At 39.2% G+C, this 14,050-nt stretch overlaps 1 protein-coding gene across 1 annotated transcript; it reads right to left on the reverse strand.

Moving 5' to 3' along the window:
* Positions 1-459: 459 nt before the first annotated feature.
* Positions 460-13,101, reverse strand: DBR1 (debranching RNA lariats 1). Its single transcript, XM_087824950.1, has 8 exons — positions 12,813-13,101; positions 11,987-12,111; positions 9,303-9,383; positions 6,845-6,930; positions 4,910-5,134; positions 2,152-2,232; positions 1,745-1,890; positions 460-1,332 (listed from the first exon to the last, which is right to left on the reverse strand). The coding sequence occupies exons 1-8, from the start codon at positions 13,007-13,009 to the stop codon at positions 639-641; spliced, it is 1,635 nt and encodes a 544-aa protein (XP_087681076.1). The 5' UTR covers positions 13,010-13,101; the 3' UTR covers positions 460-638.
* Between the last annotated feature and the right edge of the window lie 949 nt (positions 13,102-14,050).

Here is a 14,050-nt window from a genome sequence, read left to right on the forward strand (position 1 = left end):
ACTATACTTGCATTAAAACTAAGGCTAAGGCTAAATGTAATACGGAAAAGTCAAGAGAGTTATATTAATCTCAGCAAGTCAGTGTAAAATTTTATGTTTACCAATGTCTAGTATTTAAAGTAATGAATTTCCTGACATCTTATTTACCATCTTCAATTTCAACTATATTTGACAGACATTAAGAGCTGACCAGGGAATATATAATAGATGAAAAGAAACCAAACATAATTATCTATACAATAATGACTGAACTTTGTATAACAAAATAGAAATATGTTATATTTTATTCAGCAAAATATTCACAGTGGTAGTAACTCCTGAAAGGCAAAAAATCCCTCTTATTCATCTTTATAGTGTCATCTTATAGGAGAGTGCCTGGCACAAAGTAGGTGTTCAATAAATTTGTGTTGAAAACAATGACAGTGAGTCATATCTGTCTTCAAAAAAAAGGGTACTCAATCAATCAAACATATGAAATTTTAATGTCTGTATCTGAAATATACAAGGGTGTAAGGGCAAAGTCAATTCTCTGTGTAACTTCATTATTACAAAGTTAAGTCGTGAGTCAAAAACCCAACTCTAAAAATATGGTCTTAAAAATCACCTATCTGCACACACACTAAGACAAGTAGGCTGTCTTATGCTGCATCATCATCATCCACTGCAGCATAGATGGCTTGATTCCTCCTCTTCATTTTCTTCCTTTGTTCAGGCTCGTGTTCATCACTCAGCCTCTTCAATGGCACTCCGGGGAAGTCCTCCCCATCTCCAGACTCCACAGCCTCACCAGGTTTCCCCTCTGTGACAGCTGGGGAACCCAATGTGTCATCAGGAGAAACAAACATGGAACCTGGCAAGATCCTGATGTCAGAGAAGCTGGCCGAAAAGTCAGAGGCCTGATCAGAAGAAGGTTCTAGGGATGTTGTATTCATGTCACTATGTGCACTTACAAAGCTATCTTCCTCTTCCTCTTCTTCATCTAACATTATTTCATCTGGATTGACAAAGGACACGGCAGATGTGTCTGTGTTATATTCACTGGGATCTTCTCCAGAGTCATTACTGCCCCCTTCATCCTGCTCTTCATACTCGCCACACAAGTGATGTTCTTCCTTGGCCTTCTGAAGACTGACATTAATGTCTGTGATGCCAAGTTTGGCACAAAATTCAGTAGTCTGAGGATTGATCCTATGAACCAACTGCATCTGTGTCTGTGGCTTGCTTGGGTCATAACAAGCAGCCGTCACACTAAAGTTAAGTGGAATTTTGAGGTCATGATTCAATGTTTCCAGTACTTCATTCATGGCTTCTTCGGTTGCACTATAATCCCACCTATAAAAGTCCAAAACAATGATCTTTTATATGTTATTGGCCGCAGACGATAAATAATGTAATCTAACTATGAACTTCAGGTGCAAGGATAAAAAATAAATGATAATCTAAATTCCAGTTAGTAAAATTACAGTGAATTTAGCAAAGGGCCATTTTGAAATAAAAATAATTCATAGAAAAAGATGTCTTTACACCCTAAAGCAAGTATAAATTACTTTAATGAACCAAAATCTCTGCCATATTATAGTTCTGTGCACACTTAATCACTTATATACTTATTTGGGTTGGTGCTCAACAATCCATTTTCTTGTAAACCCTGAATTATTCTCATATTCAACAGTTTTTTTCTTAATCAAAAAAGGGGGGGGGCCGCAAAAACCTTGCATGCATGCGAAGAGCAAGTCAAGCTTACCTTTTATGCAGACCATTATTTTCAGGCATATTCCATAGGCGCCCAGTTACATTAATAAGACTGTTTGTAGCCCTGAGAATAGTGAGCCATTCAATATCATACTCTAAGTAATCAGGAGCACTGGGGTCATGATCTATTTCTATTACCTACAGGAAGAAATTAGTAATTTTAACAAATACATATCTATTTTTAATATTCTAAGGATTTCAATATGACAATAAAAGTTAAAGGGAATTTAATTTAGTAACCTAAAAATATTAATGTAATGTAAATATTCCCAAAGAATTCTCAGGCTACATAAATTACAAAAAGCACAAATTAATAATTTAAGAAACAAAAATTAAAATGTTTCCTTAATCATTAGAAGAGTATAACTATATTACAAAGTTATTTCATTTTCTTCTTACCTGAAGAAAGTCTCTATGTGGTAAGCATTTGTCCAAGGCTAAAAATTTGGTTGCTTTGGCAGTCTCTCCTTTATCCTTGGCCTAAACGAGATGAACCATGATTTAAGAAAGAATGTTAAAACATCACAGGTAATTCGTACATTGGATAGGATGGAAACAATCTTTGTTACACAAAGTTGTGTGTCAAAGGAACAACTGTTCCTTTTCCAAAGCAAGTTAGTTCTATACTCACTTGTGCAACAAGGGCACTTAAACTATCTGGGCTTCAATTTCTCACACAAGTCGAAGTAGAAACCAATAGTGATGATGATAATGTTAAATCAAAGCATTTAATACACATATATCAAAGCATATAACAGGGTTAAAGATAACAGAAGTGCTTAAAAGTAAATTGGCACAGTTAAAAGTTCACAATTTTTAGAAGAAATCATAGAAGAAAATCATCACTTCCTTGGGTTAGCAAAGATTTCTTAGATACAACATCAAAGGTAGATGCGATATATCCGTAGAATGAAATTCTATTCAGCAAAAATAAATGAAATACTGATACATGCTTACATACATAAATGAACCTCCAAAACAAGCAAATAATAGAAGCCAGGTGTCAAAGGCTATATACTTATGATTACATTTATATGAAAGGTTCAGAAAGGGCAAACCCATGGAGACACAAAGCAGATTAGTGGTTGCCTGAGGCTGAGGGTGGGAACAAGGACTGACATCACACAGACACAAAGGATCTTTTCAGGTGGTGGAAATATTCTAAAACTGGATTATGTGATGTGTGCAAACCCAAAAAAATCACTGAATTATACACTTGAATTAATTTTATGTAAATTTACACCAATAAAGCTTTTTTTTTTTTTTTTTTTTTTGGTTAATCCTCACCCAAGGATATTTTTCCCATTGATTTTTAAAGAGAATGGAAGGAAGGGGGGGGAGAGAGAAACATCGATGTTATACAGACAGATCGACTGGTCGCTTCCCCCACATGCCCTAACCAGGGCCAGGGATCGAACTTGCAGCCCAGGTATGGGCCCTTGACCAGGAATCAAACCTGTGAACCTTCAGCGCCCAGACCGATGCTCTAACCACTGGGAGACACCGGCCAGGGCACCAATAAAGCTATCCTCTGAAAAGTGAATTGTCAGAAAGAAATATGGAAGGGGTCACAAACATCAAAGTCATACTGAAAGCAGTAAAAAACTGACTCACTGAAAACAGTAAGGCACATGGAGGAAAAAAGTACAAGGGAACAAGCTATGGGATGTCCTACTGAGGACCAGGTATCAAAATTCAGTGCTGATGAGGGACTAAGAGAGGTGGAAGGCACAGAGGTTACAGACGGATCTTGGCTGAAGGGCAGTTCTGAAGAAAGGTGATCTTTGGTGCTGCTGAAGGGACTAAAAGAGAACACAGGTAAAGTCAGAGGAGGTTGAGGAGCCAAGAAAAAGGGATCGAATATGTTGTTAATGCAGAGATGAAAGTTCCTAGATGACAACAGAATATGCAGTGGAGAAAAGTAGCAAATTAGATACTTGAATAAAAATCCAAGCATGTCAGGAGCCCTAAGAGACAGAAAATAACATGTGGAAAAGGCGACTGAAATAAAACAGATGACTTGGACTTTGGAAAATGAAAGGAGTAACCTTGCCTCCCTCTCCCAGTGAAACTGGGGAAAATAAGCCCACAACAGAAAGGTCCTATAGGAATGTTTCAAGACAGAACCTTCCAAACCGTGTTCGAGGAACATAGTTAAAGCAGACCTCTACCATAGTTAAAGTGCTTGGTTAAGTAAGCTGGGGAAGCACATCCCACTCTTGGAGTAAGGCAATGCCCATTAATCAGTACATTAAAGACTTAGAAATTCTATAGAAGCCTCCAAGAATAAATCTCTAACTTTGTTAACCCAGCATCTTCTAAATGAAATACTTTATGGGAAAGTCAGTTTAGTCCAAACTGGAGGTGAAAGAACCACACATTTCCACAAAAGCCTAATTACAGGTATATATTTATTCTCTACCTTCCATCATGCACTACCACCATGCAGTTATCCAAGGAAAACTTACTCATCCTAAATTCCCTCCATCACCAAATTCTGGTGATTCTACTTCCAAACTCTCCCTAGACCGTGCTTCATTCTCTGTGTTCCCTCTTTGCTTTAGGTTACAATCTCATCTTTTGTTTAAATAGCCTCCTGTGCCTCTTATTTTATATCACTCCAATCTGTCTGCAAAACTGCTGCCAAACTAATCTTTTGAAAATGAAAATATGATTGTATCACTCTCCAACTTTCCCCATTACCTCTGGTTAAAACCCAAACTCCAGAGCATGGCCCAGAAGGCACTTATGTTTTGTCCTAGTGTCCATGCCCCCGCCATGGGAACTAGCTGCAGTTCCCCAAAGGCGGCATGTTCTCAGGCCTCTCGCACCCTAGATTACCCTCATAATCTCCTTCTTCCTGGTACCATCAATTCCTTCAGAAAAGCTTCTCTCGTCATCTCTCTGTCCACAACTCCATCCCACCACAGTCTGGCTTAGGTGCTCCCACAGTACCCTAGGCCTTTTCAGCACAAACTTATTACACTATTTTATCATTGCAGACTTGTCTCTTCCCCCCACTGGATTCTGAGTTACTCACAAAAGGAAAGTTATCTTTCATTTCTTTCTCTAACTTTACAACTGGGTCAACAGTACGTAGCCCATAAATGTTCAATAAGTGTTTGTTAAATGAAAGAATAAATACTGTGTTTTCTACCTGATGCTGCATCAAGGCTGCAAACTTCACATGAAGGTGCGCGGAAAACCAGTAAGTAGGCTTTAAGTGCTCTAGAAGCTCGGAGGCAGCAGGGCTTCCTAAGGTGTTATTTTCCACTTCTTGTCGGAAAAAAGATTTAGTCTTAAGAAGTTGCTTCTTATTTCCATAATGGTATATACTTCTTGGCCAATCATGAGATAAGAATATGTCCATAGGCTGCTTCAGCTTTAACAGAAAAAGACAACTTTTAAAAACAGATTAACCATTAGTAAACCCCCTTCCTTCTCTCCACCACCACACAACCATCTACCCACTGACATCTCTGGATTTTTGTGCAATTCATTTTAAGGATCTTTATGTAAGGAAGTCACAGCAATGCTAACCTACTCACTCACGCAGGCAAAAAGAAACAGCTTCCTCTCCACCTCCATTCATCCTTATTTTCCAGCAAGGCAGGTCAACAGAGACACACTTTCTATAGACTGAAATCAGCTATGGTCTCTAGCATTGGACTTCTAAAATACGTAATAACCATTGTTCTTTTCCTTTTTGGTAAAGAAACTGCTGTTTTAAGATCCAGAGACACCAGATTTCATAAGACATCTAATGTAAATGATACATACAGTAAACCAAAGATATAGTCCATTTTTTTTTCTAATGGATTCACATGGTATGGTATATACCAAAAATACTCTGTTTACTACATAAATCACATTAGAGGTATTTAAGGTGGCTAGTGTCTTCATGGGGGACATAAAATATACTCCATACTTTACTCATCCCAGCACCTCCAAGTAATCTGAAACAAATACTTGGAAAACTAAATTTAAATAACTTAAGTGTTTAAGGCAATACAAAATATAAGAAAGATATAATTAACCACTGAGTAACTAGGCAATAAGTGCAATGAAAATTCAGTTAAGGCCTGGCTGGTGAGGCTGGGTTGGTTGGAGCTTCATCCAATGCACCAAAAGGTTACCAGTTCTATCCCCAGTCAGGGCGCGTACAGGAGGCAACTGATGGGTGTTTCCCTCTCACATCGATGTTCTTTCTCCCCACCCCGCCCACTCTCTCTAAAAAAAAAAAAAAAAAATCAGTAAAATATATTCTCAGGTGAGGATTAAAAAAAAATTCAGTGAAACGTGATGACTTTAAAGTAGAACACTGGCTGGGGAGTAGTATCTAAGCTGAGTCTTCAGGGACTGGAAGGATTTAGGCTGGTGAAAGGGAGAAAGCATTCAAAACAAGGTTAACTGTTACGAGCAGGGCATTCGAGAAATGCCTGCGAGCATCCTTATGCTCCCACAGGGGCTGTGTGGTAGGGTGGGACGGGCCCAAGTTCACTCAGACAGGCTCCACCATGCGACTGTTTGGGAAATCCTGGGCAGGTTGCTTATCTACCTGAGCCTTGGCCTCTCATTCTTAATGACAGAATTTCTGTGGCGACAATATGAAGTCTCATGTGTGAAAACTGCTTAGCCCTGTGTCAGGCGTTGAATGGGCTCTCGGAAAAAATCTAGCTTCACCTATTCTCCAGTTAAGCCAGTGGCTTTCGACACCACTTTCCTGATTTTCCCATATCTTCTGTCATCTTTACTATTATTTATTTTCTACTTAATATCATTATTTAAAATAAAATATTTTAATATTTTCTTTAAAGTATTACTTTATTCCAATAGATATTTTTTAGTCCTACCATAATAATATCTGAAACCGTGGATTAAATGTTTTGTTTTTACTCACTAAAATAAATTTATTACCATAAGAATTTTCTAATGTGCATCTGTGAACCTCCTAAAAACAACTCAAATCTGAATTTTAGAAATACTGAATTATGCTCTCCTTGGAAGAATACACCAAAATGATCAAAATACATTTTGGTACAGAATTACTTTTACATTTTTTCAAGCCTTCCATAATGTACTTTTTACATACCTGTTTCAACTTATACACTTCAACATTTCTCACATGATATATACTCCTTATTGTAGCTGAATTATAAGGAGGGCACTCAAAATGACCTTAAATTGAAGGAGAGAAATAAGCTGTGTTTAACACCTTTAAATACTGCAAATATAAACAGATACACATACTTCCCTAAAACTAATATCTGTTATCAACGCTTTAGGTCCTTAAAAATTTATTAAAAATACACTGCTCTTTATGTGCTGATGTTCGACTAGTAAGTGATCACAAACTGAATCTAAATTCGAGGGCATGTAATTTTTAAAATTAAATTACATTTAATTTTGAAGTACACTGTTTATTCACATAGTTTTCAAACAATACCTACAGAAAGGTATAGAGTAAAAAGTGTTCTTCCTAGAGAGTAGACCAGTGGATGCCTAGGGCTGGTGGGAGCAGGGATTCACTGCAAATAGGTATAAAACTTTTAGGGGTGATAGAAATGGTCTAAATCTGCAAGGTGGTAAAATCTGGATGTATAGCTCTGTAAACTTACTAAAACCATTGAATTGTATACTTACAATGGTATATAAATTTTACCTCAATGAAACTGCCAACACAATGGGAGGGGTCCTCCTATGCCTGTCCCCAGCCATCAGTAACACTACCTAGAAGCAGCCAGTGTTAACCAGGTTTCAGTGTTTTGTTCTAGGAATACCATCCATGCACGTAACACGTCATCTATTTCTTTACCCTTCCTTTTTTAAAAACATAAGTGGCAGTATACTTTATACATGTTCTGTACCTAGTTTTTTCACTTCACTTATTTTGGAGTTCTTTTCATATTAGTTACCTATAGAACTGCTTCTTTTCCTTCTTTATTATTTTAATGGCTTCATAGCATTAAACTGTATAGTTATATCATGACATATTTAACTAGTTCCTACTTTTGTGATTACAAACAAAACTGAAATAAATTTACATATATCATTTTGCACATGTGAAATATACCTATACATACATTCCTGGAAGTAGAACTCCTCGGTTAGAGTACTTTTATAATTTTCACAGATATTACCAATTGCCCCTCCAAAGAGTGGTTCCAATTTGCACACCCACCTGCGATGGTAGGAGAAACCTTATTTTTGTATGCCCATGCCAATCGTTTATGATCGTAGAGAGCAAGGCACAGGGAACAGACTTGTGACTTAGCAGTTACAATGAGGATCTAAGTTTTAGCTGCCCAACTTAATTCAAGAAATTTTAAAATCAAATGTGAACCCAAGCTATTCCTTTAATTTTGAAATCAAGGTATAATTCATTCAGATGTTGTAGGGTGAATAAGTACAGTGTGGTATGCAGTTGACCCTTGAACAACATGGGTTTGAATCCCTTACAAGTGATTTTTTTTCAGTAAGTGCCTGTACTGTTGTTTTTTTAAAATATAGTTTATTGATTTGAGAGAAAGGAAGGGAGAGGGAGAGAGAGATAGAAACATCAATGATGAAAGAGAGCCATTGATCGGCTGCCTGCTGCACGCCCCCTGCTGAGGATCGAGCCAGAAACCCTGGCATGTGCCCTGACCAGGAATTGGGCCACGCTCTCGTGGATCATAGGCTGATGCTCCACCGCTGAGCCACGCCGGCCGGCAATGCCTGTACTGTTTTTGATATGCAGTTGGGAGTATGCAAATGTGGAGCGTAAACTGTATGCATTGATATACAGCACTTTACATAGGGGACTAGAACATCCATGGGTTTTGGTGTACACATCAGTGGTGGCAGGGGGGTGTCCTGGAACCAATCTCTCACAAATACGAGGGACAACTTAAGTTTTGGGGAAGTCAAATTTATACGTGGATTTTTTACCATGCAGGGGTCAGTGCCTCTAACCCCTGCATTGTTCAAGGATCAACTGTACTTATGCATCGGAATACTATTCACAAATTAAAGTGAATGTATTAGAGTTACTTGTTTCAATATGAATTTCAAAAACATATTAAACAAAAAAGCAAGATGCAGAAAAATACATGCAAAATTATACATTTATGTGAAGTTTAAAACATGCTATATAATACACTCCTTAAAGCTTTACATATATGTTAATGATATAAAATATTCAAGTGAATGATAAACACCAAATTCAGAACAGTGGCTGCCTGATGAGGAAAGGGAGGGATAAAAGGAGAGGAATAGGACTGACGACTGACATTAATGAGTTTCAACTGTATCTGTACTGTGTTATTTCTTAAAAATCTAAACTAAAAATGGCAAGAATACCAAGACTTGATAAAACTTGATGGTGTATACACAGATACTACATTCTATGTCCTCTATATTTCCACAAGCATAAAATATTTTAAAATATAAATTTAAGAATAAATTACTCAGTTCATAGAAGAAATCCAATGAAAAAGTCAAACTATATATTATGCTTAAGTTACTCTGGAGCATGCAAGTTTTAAAGTTTAAACACAGTACAACAATACCTTTTCGATAGTCATGAGATTTGAAGATACCAGAGATTCCACCAATCCTTACACCTCGGTATTTTACTACACCTGCCAAACCTGAGAAATTACACAGTTAAATAAGATTACTATAGGCAAAAGCAATCTCTTTACTAACTGAATGAACAGTTTAAAGGCCTAGAATTCCATGCAGTCCTAAAATTATTTGAAAATAAAGTATCATGATGAGGTTACTCTTTTACATAGTAACATGCCAACAATATATAAGGTAGACTAGGGAAGAGAGGCCTAGAAGCAGATCAGTCAAGAGACTAAGCAGAAAGGAAAAAGAACAAATGGGATAGGAGATGCTAAGAGGGAAATAGGCATAATTTGGTACCTAATCGAATATGAGGATGGAGTATGGGAATAGGCAAAAAAGTGACCTATAATGGATTTATATGTTTCATATCTGAAAGTCAACACATATAAGGAATAAAGAACCTGACTGATCATTCTTCAGATAATTTCACCTTTTCATAATGTTGCAGTTGTCAAAAGATGATCAATCGGTAACAAAGTAGAGAAGTTAAATTTCTGTAGTTTGCAGAAATACATATAAACATTTCAGTAAAGAGATAAAAGGACTATATAGTTTAAAGGGACTAAAACTGAGCCCAAATCTAATCAGGTCTGAAAATGTAAATGCAGGCTATAGGCAATGCAGAGGATAAAGGGAACACGTGAAACAACTTTGTGAATTCGCATAGCTGAATACAGATGCAGGAAATTCTACAAGAAAATTTCCCATTTTCTTCAACAAATAAATGGCATGGGGGTGAGGAGGAGAGAAAAGGAACAGTTATAGCCTAAGAGATTTTAGCATCATAACAATCCAATAAAATGTGTGGACCTTGTTTGGGTCCTATTCAACAAGTCAATTGTAAAACAGACATCTTTGCAATAACCAGAGAAATCTAAAACATGAATTAGGCAATAGATAAGAGGAAATTACTGTTATTTTAGTTAGGTATAATAATGGTACTATAGTTGTATTTTTTTATTTTTTTAAATGAAACTTTTTTCTTTTTTTTAAATATATCTTTATTGATTTCAGAGAGAGGAGAGGAGAGGGAGAGAGAGAGACAGAAACATCAACGATGAGAGAGTCATTGATCGGCTGCAGCCCACAACCCGGGCATGTGCCCTGACCGGGAATTGAACCCTGATCTCCTGGATCCTAGGTCGACACCCAACCACTGAGTCACGCCCGGCCGGGCATGTAGTTGTATTTTTTTAAATCCTTATCACTCAAAAAACATGTACTGAGTGTTTACAGGTGAAATAATCTCATGGCTGGGATTTGTTTTAAAATACTCCAGTCAGCCCGGCCAGGCGTGGCTCAGCAGTTGAGCGTCGACCTAGGATCCAGGAGATGGAGGTTCGATTCCCGGTCAGGGCACATGCCCGGTTTGCAGGCTCGATCCCCAGCAGGGGGCGTGCAGGAGGCAGCCGATCAATGACTCATTGATGTTTCTATCTCTCTCTCCCTCTCCCTTGTCCTCGCTGAAATCAATAAAAACATATTTTAAAATACTCCAGTCACCTTCTCCCACAAAAAACTTTAGGAGATAAGGATGGCAGAATGATAATAGTGGTTGAAGCTAGTTAATAGGTACAGAGATTCAGTTTGCGTTACACCACTTCACTTTTACGAAAGATCTACAGTAGTACCTGTTTTTCCAACTGAGAGAAATCTGAAGAGGACTTTTGCTTTCAAGAAAAAAGGCAAAAAGCCAAAACAGCATTCAGCATTTGTTTTGCAGTATGCATCCAGAGCAGGGAGAGTGGGCCCACCAGCTCCTTCCCTAGGAACTACACTCAGCATCAAGCCACCACAGCTTTGAACTGTGTCTGAGCATCTGTGCTTTATCTCGATTAGCAAGATGTGTCCTAAGGTAGTACAAAAGCCTAAGAGAGCTTCTAACAGAGTTATACTTAGCATAAAACTGGATGTGACTAAGCATATTCCTATGATTTGACAGGTTATTTTCTGGGTCTGGGAGCACTCAAAATTTTTGCATGTAAATTAATGGTAATTGTTAGGACCCTGGCCAGGTAGCTCAGTTGGTTAGAGCACCAGCCCCAATAAGCCAAGGTTGCAGGTTCAATCCGATCAGGGCCCATACAAGAATCAACCAATAAATGCATAAATAAGTAGAACCACAAACAGATATTTCTCTTTCTCTCTCCTCTCTTCTCCTCTCCCTTCCACTCTCTCTAAAATCAATAGCCAAAAAAATTTTTTAAATGTCACCAAGGCATTGGTGATTTTTAAATTAACAGTAATTGTTTATTTGCTTTACACCATTTCCCCTTATGAAGTTTTCATAGAAATGCTCTACTTTCAAAAAGTGGGAAAAACCTGAACTATTCTCTATTTTTGTGTATGTTTAACAATTTCCATTATAAAAAGTTTACTTCTTTTTCATGTAATAAAAAGAGTGGGGGAAAATAAAGGAATTGCAAATAGTGTGTAAGTTCTTTGCAGTTTTATTAACTATTACTTAAAACACTAGAACATGGACTTATATTCATGATTACCTATTCAAATTAAGAAATACCCAAAACACCATATATCTGAAGATGCTGCCCAACTGGTATACAAATCTTAAAAGGCTCTTCCATCCCATCAAACCAAGAACTTACCCACAAACACATACCTAAATAATAAATGTTTGGGGCCACCCAGCCACCATAAGGTAACTCTTGCAAATGATTGGAGGCTTCATGGTTTCCCCCAATGAAGACTGTGAGAACTGGGGCCTTTTTCTCTCCAGAGTAATACCTAGAACATAAGAGTAAAGTTGTGCGTTGGCATAGAAGAAGTGAGGCACAGAGAAAAGAAATTAGGTGTGCCTATACAATTAGACATAGCAAAAAAGCAAAATAAGGTCTTACGGAAAAATCTGAGCTCATCAGGAAAAGTTCAAAAGCTCTTTATAAACAAACTGCCCATATGGGGGGATAACTTTGTAAAGTATATGACTTTACACTATGCTGTACACCTGAAACTAATACAAAATAATACTTAATGTAATCTGTAATTGAAAAATATTATAAAGAATTGTTTTAATGGTCTATCCTTGTCCTTAAGAATGAAGGGCTGCCACCTTGTGTTGCAAGCCAGTTAAGTCAAGAACTATGTCTGTTCACTACTATAACCTTAGCTTCTAGAACCGGGACTAGCATGTAGCGAGCGTCCAGTAAACCCTCCAGGATCATGAAATGAACTAGTCCCAGAGTCCTATCAAGTACAAGGTAGATCAACCTGTCAGTTTCTACCTTCAGGCTTTGCCCTCAGGCTGCGACCCCGTCGGAAACAGGTAAGACAGGTGAATGGACAGGAGAGAAAGAGACAAGTGCTAAACGCCAGTTCCCACAGACACAGCGTGAGCAACGACGGGAACTAAGGGAGAGGGGCTCGAACCCTGTCCAGGCTCTAGTCACCTCGCGGCGCGGGCCCGGGGGCAGTGCAGCGCACCTCACCTGTAGAAGGTCTGCATGTGGCGGTACTTGGAGGGCACGGCCATGCAGCGCAGGTCCGCCTCGTTGCGCACCGCCTGGAAGTCGCCGCAGCACAGCAGAAGGTCTATGGGCCCCGGGCCGCGCCGCTCCGCCAGCGCCAGGGTCTCGTAGATCTTGTCCAGCTCCCCGTGGCAGCAGCCGGCCACAGCCACCCGCATCCTGCCGCCCGAGGCGGGGAGTGCTGCCCGCAGCCCCCTCGAGCACAGCGATCCCAGCTCCGCGAGCACACGCTGGGCTGAGGGCTCAGCTCCCGCCAACACGAACCGAGCCGCCACCTCCTCGCGGCGCCTGCAGTCTAATTCACTTCCGGCTTCAAATCTCGCGAGAATGGGAGCTGCAAGGTTAACCCCAGGATTCCAGGCAGCTTTCAGATGGCCTCGGGTCTTTAAGTCTTAGCAGCTGATAGGTAATAAAAGTCACAACCACCGTAGTAAAAACATAAAAATAAAAGTCCCCAGAAATAGGCTAGTTTGATAAAATTAAACCAAACGAAAGAAGCGAGCAGGTGCAGTTGGCTAATACCCCAGTATGAAGCTCTCGCGGCAAAGATAAACTAGAAATTAAACAAAAAAGATTGTTAAAGAACCAAAAAATAAAAATAATTTTAAAACAAACGTAAAAACTCACTGAGGATTTTTAAATTATCCCCCGAAGAGTTTCTAAAATTATCAGGGTGTTGTTTTTAAGGGGCCAGAGACTCTTCATCTTCCCAGCAGACAGTCGTTTGCACAACTAGAGAGGACTCAGGAGGGCACCGAGCAGGCAGAGCCTCCAGGAGGGGGGCCAGGCGCCAACGGAGCGGCCCAGACGGACACAAGCCAACGAATAAAACACCTCTGACAAATCTAATCAAGAGAAGTAACCCAATCGAGACACCCTAGGGGGCCCAGCTGGGTGTGGCTCAGCGGTTGAGCATCGACCTATGATCCCAGGAGATCAGGGTTCAGTCCATTGTCAGGGCACATGCCCGGTTGTGGGCTAGACAGCAGATCAGTGCCTCTCTCATCATCCATGTTCCTACCTCTCTCTGTCTCCCCCTCCTTTCCTCCCTCTGAAATCAATAAAGATACGTTTAAAAAAACAAAAGCAAAATTAGCACAGAGGATAGTTCATCCATCCCTGCTCATTTTTCCACATTCTTTTTCTATTGCCCTTATACCCCCTCCACCTCCCTCCACCACCACCACCCAGTCCCCGAA

Source organism: Miniopterus natalensis, chromosome 15 (genome assembly GCF_054644295.1).
Source record: "Miniopterus natalensis isolate mMinNat1 chromosome 15, mMinNat1.hap1, whole genome shotgun sequence".
Taxonomy (NCBI): domain Eukaryota; kingdom Metazoa; phylum Chordata; class Mammalia; order Chiroptera; family Miniopteridae; genus Miniopterus; species Miniopterus natalensis.

Bases quoted from the DNA above. Each gene is read 5' to 3' on its own strand.
- DBR1 (XM_087824950.1), bottom strand. From the start codon at position 13,009: ATGCGGGTGGCTGTGGCCGGCTGCTGCCACGGGGAGCTGGACAAGATC. The intron at 9,384-11,986 runs GTATGTGTTTGT...GTAATTTCTCAG, and splicing joins CCCAAACATTTATTATTTAG to GTTTGGCAGGTGTAGTAAAA. The intron at 5,135-6,844 runs GTATGTAAAAAG...TTTCTGTTAAAG, and splicing joins AAGTGTATAAGTTGAAACAG to CTGAAGCAGCCTATGGACAT.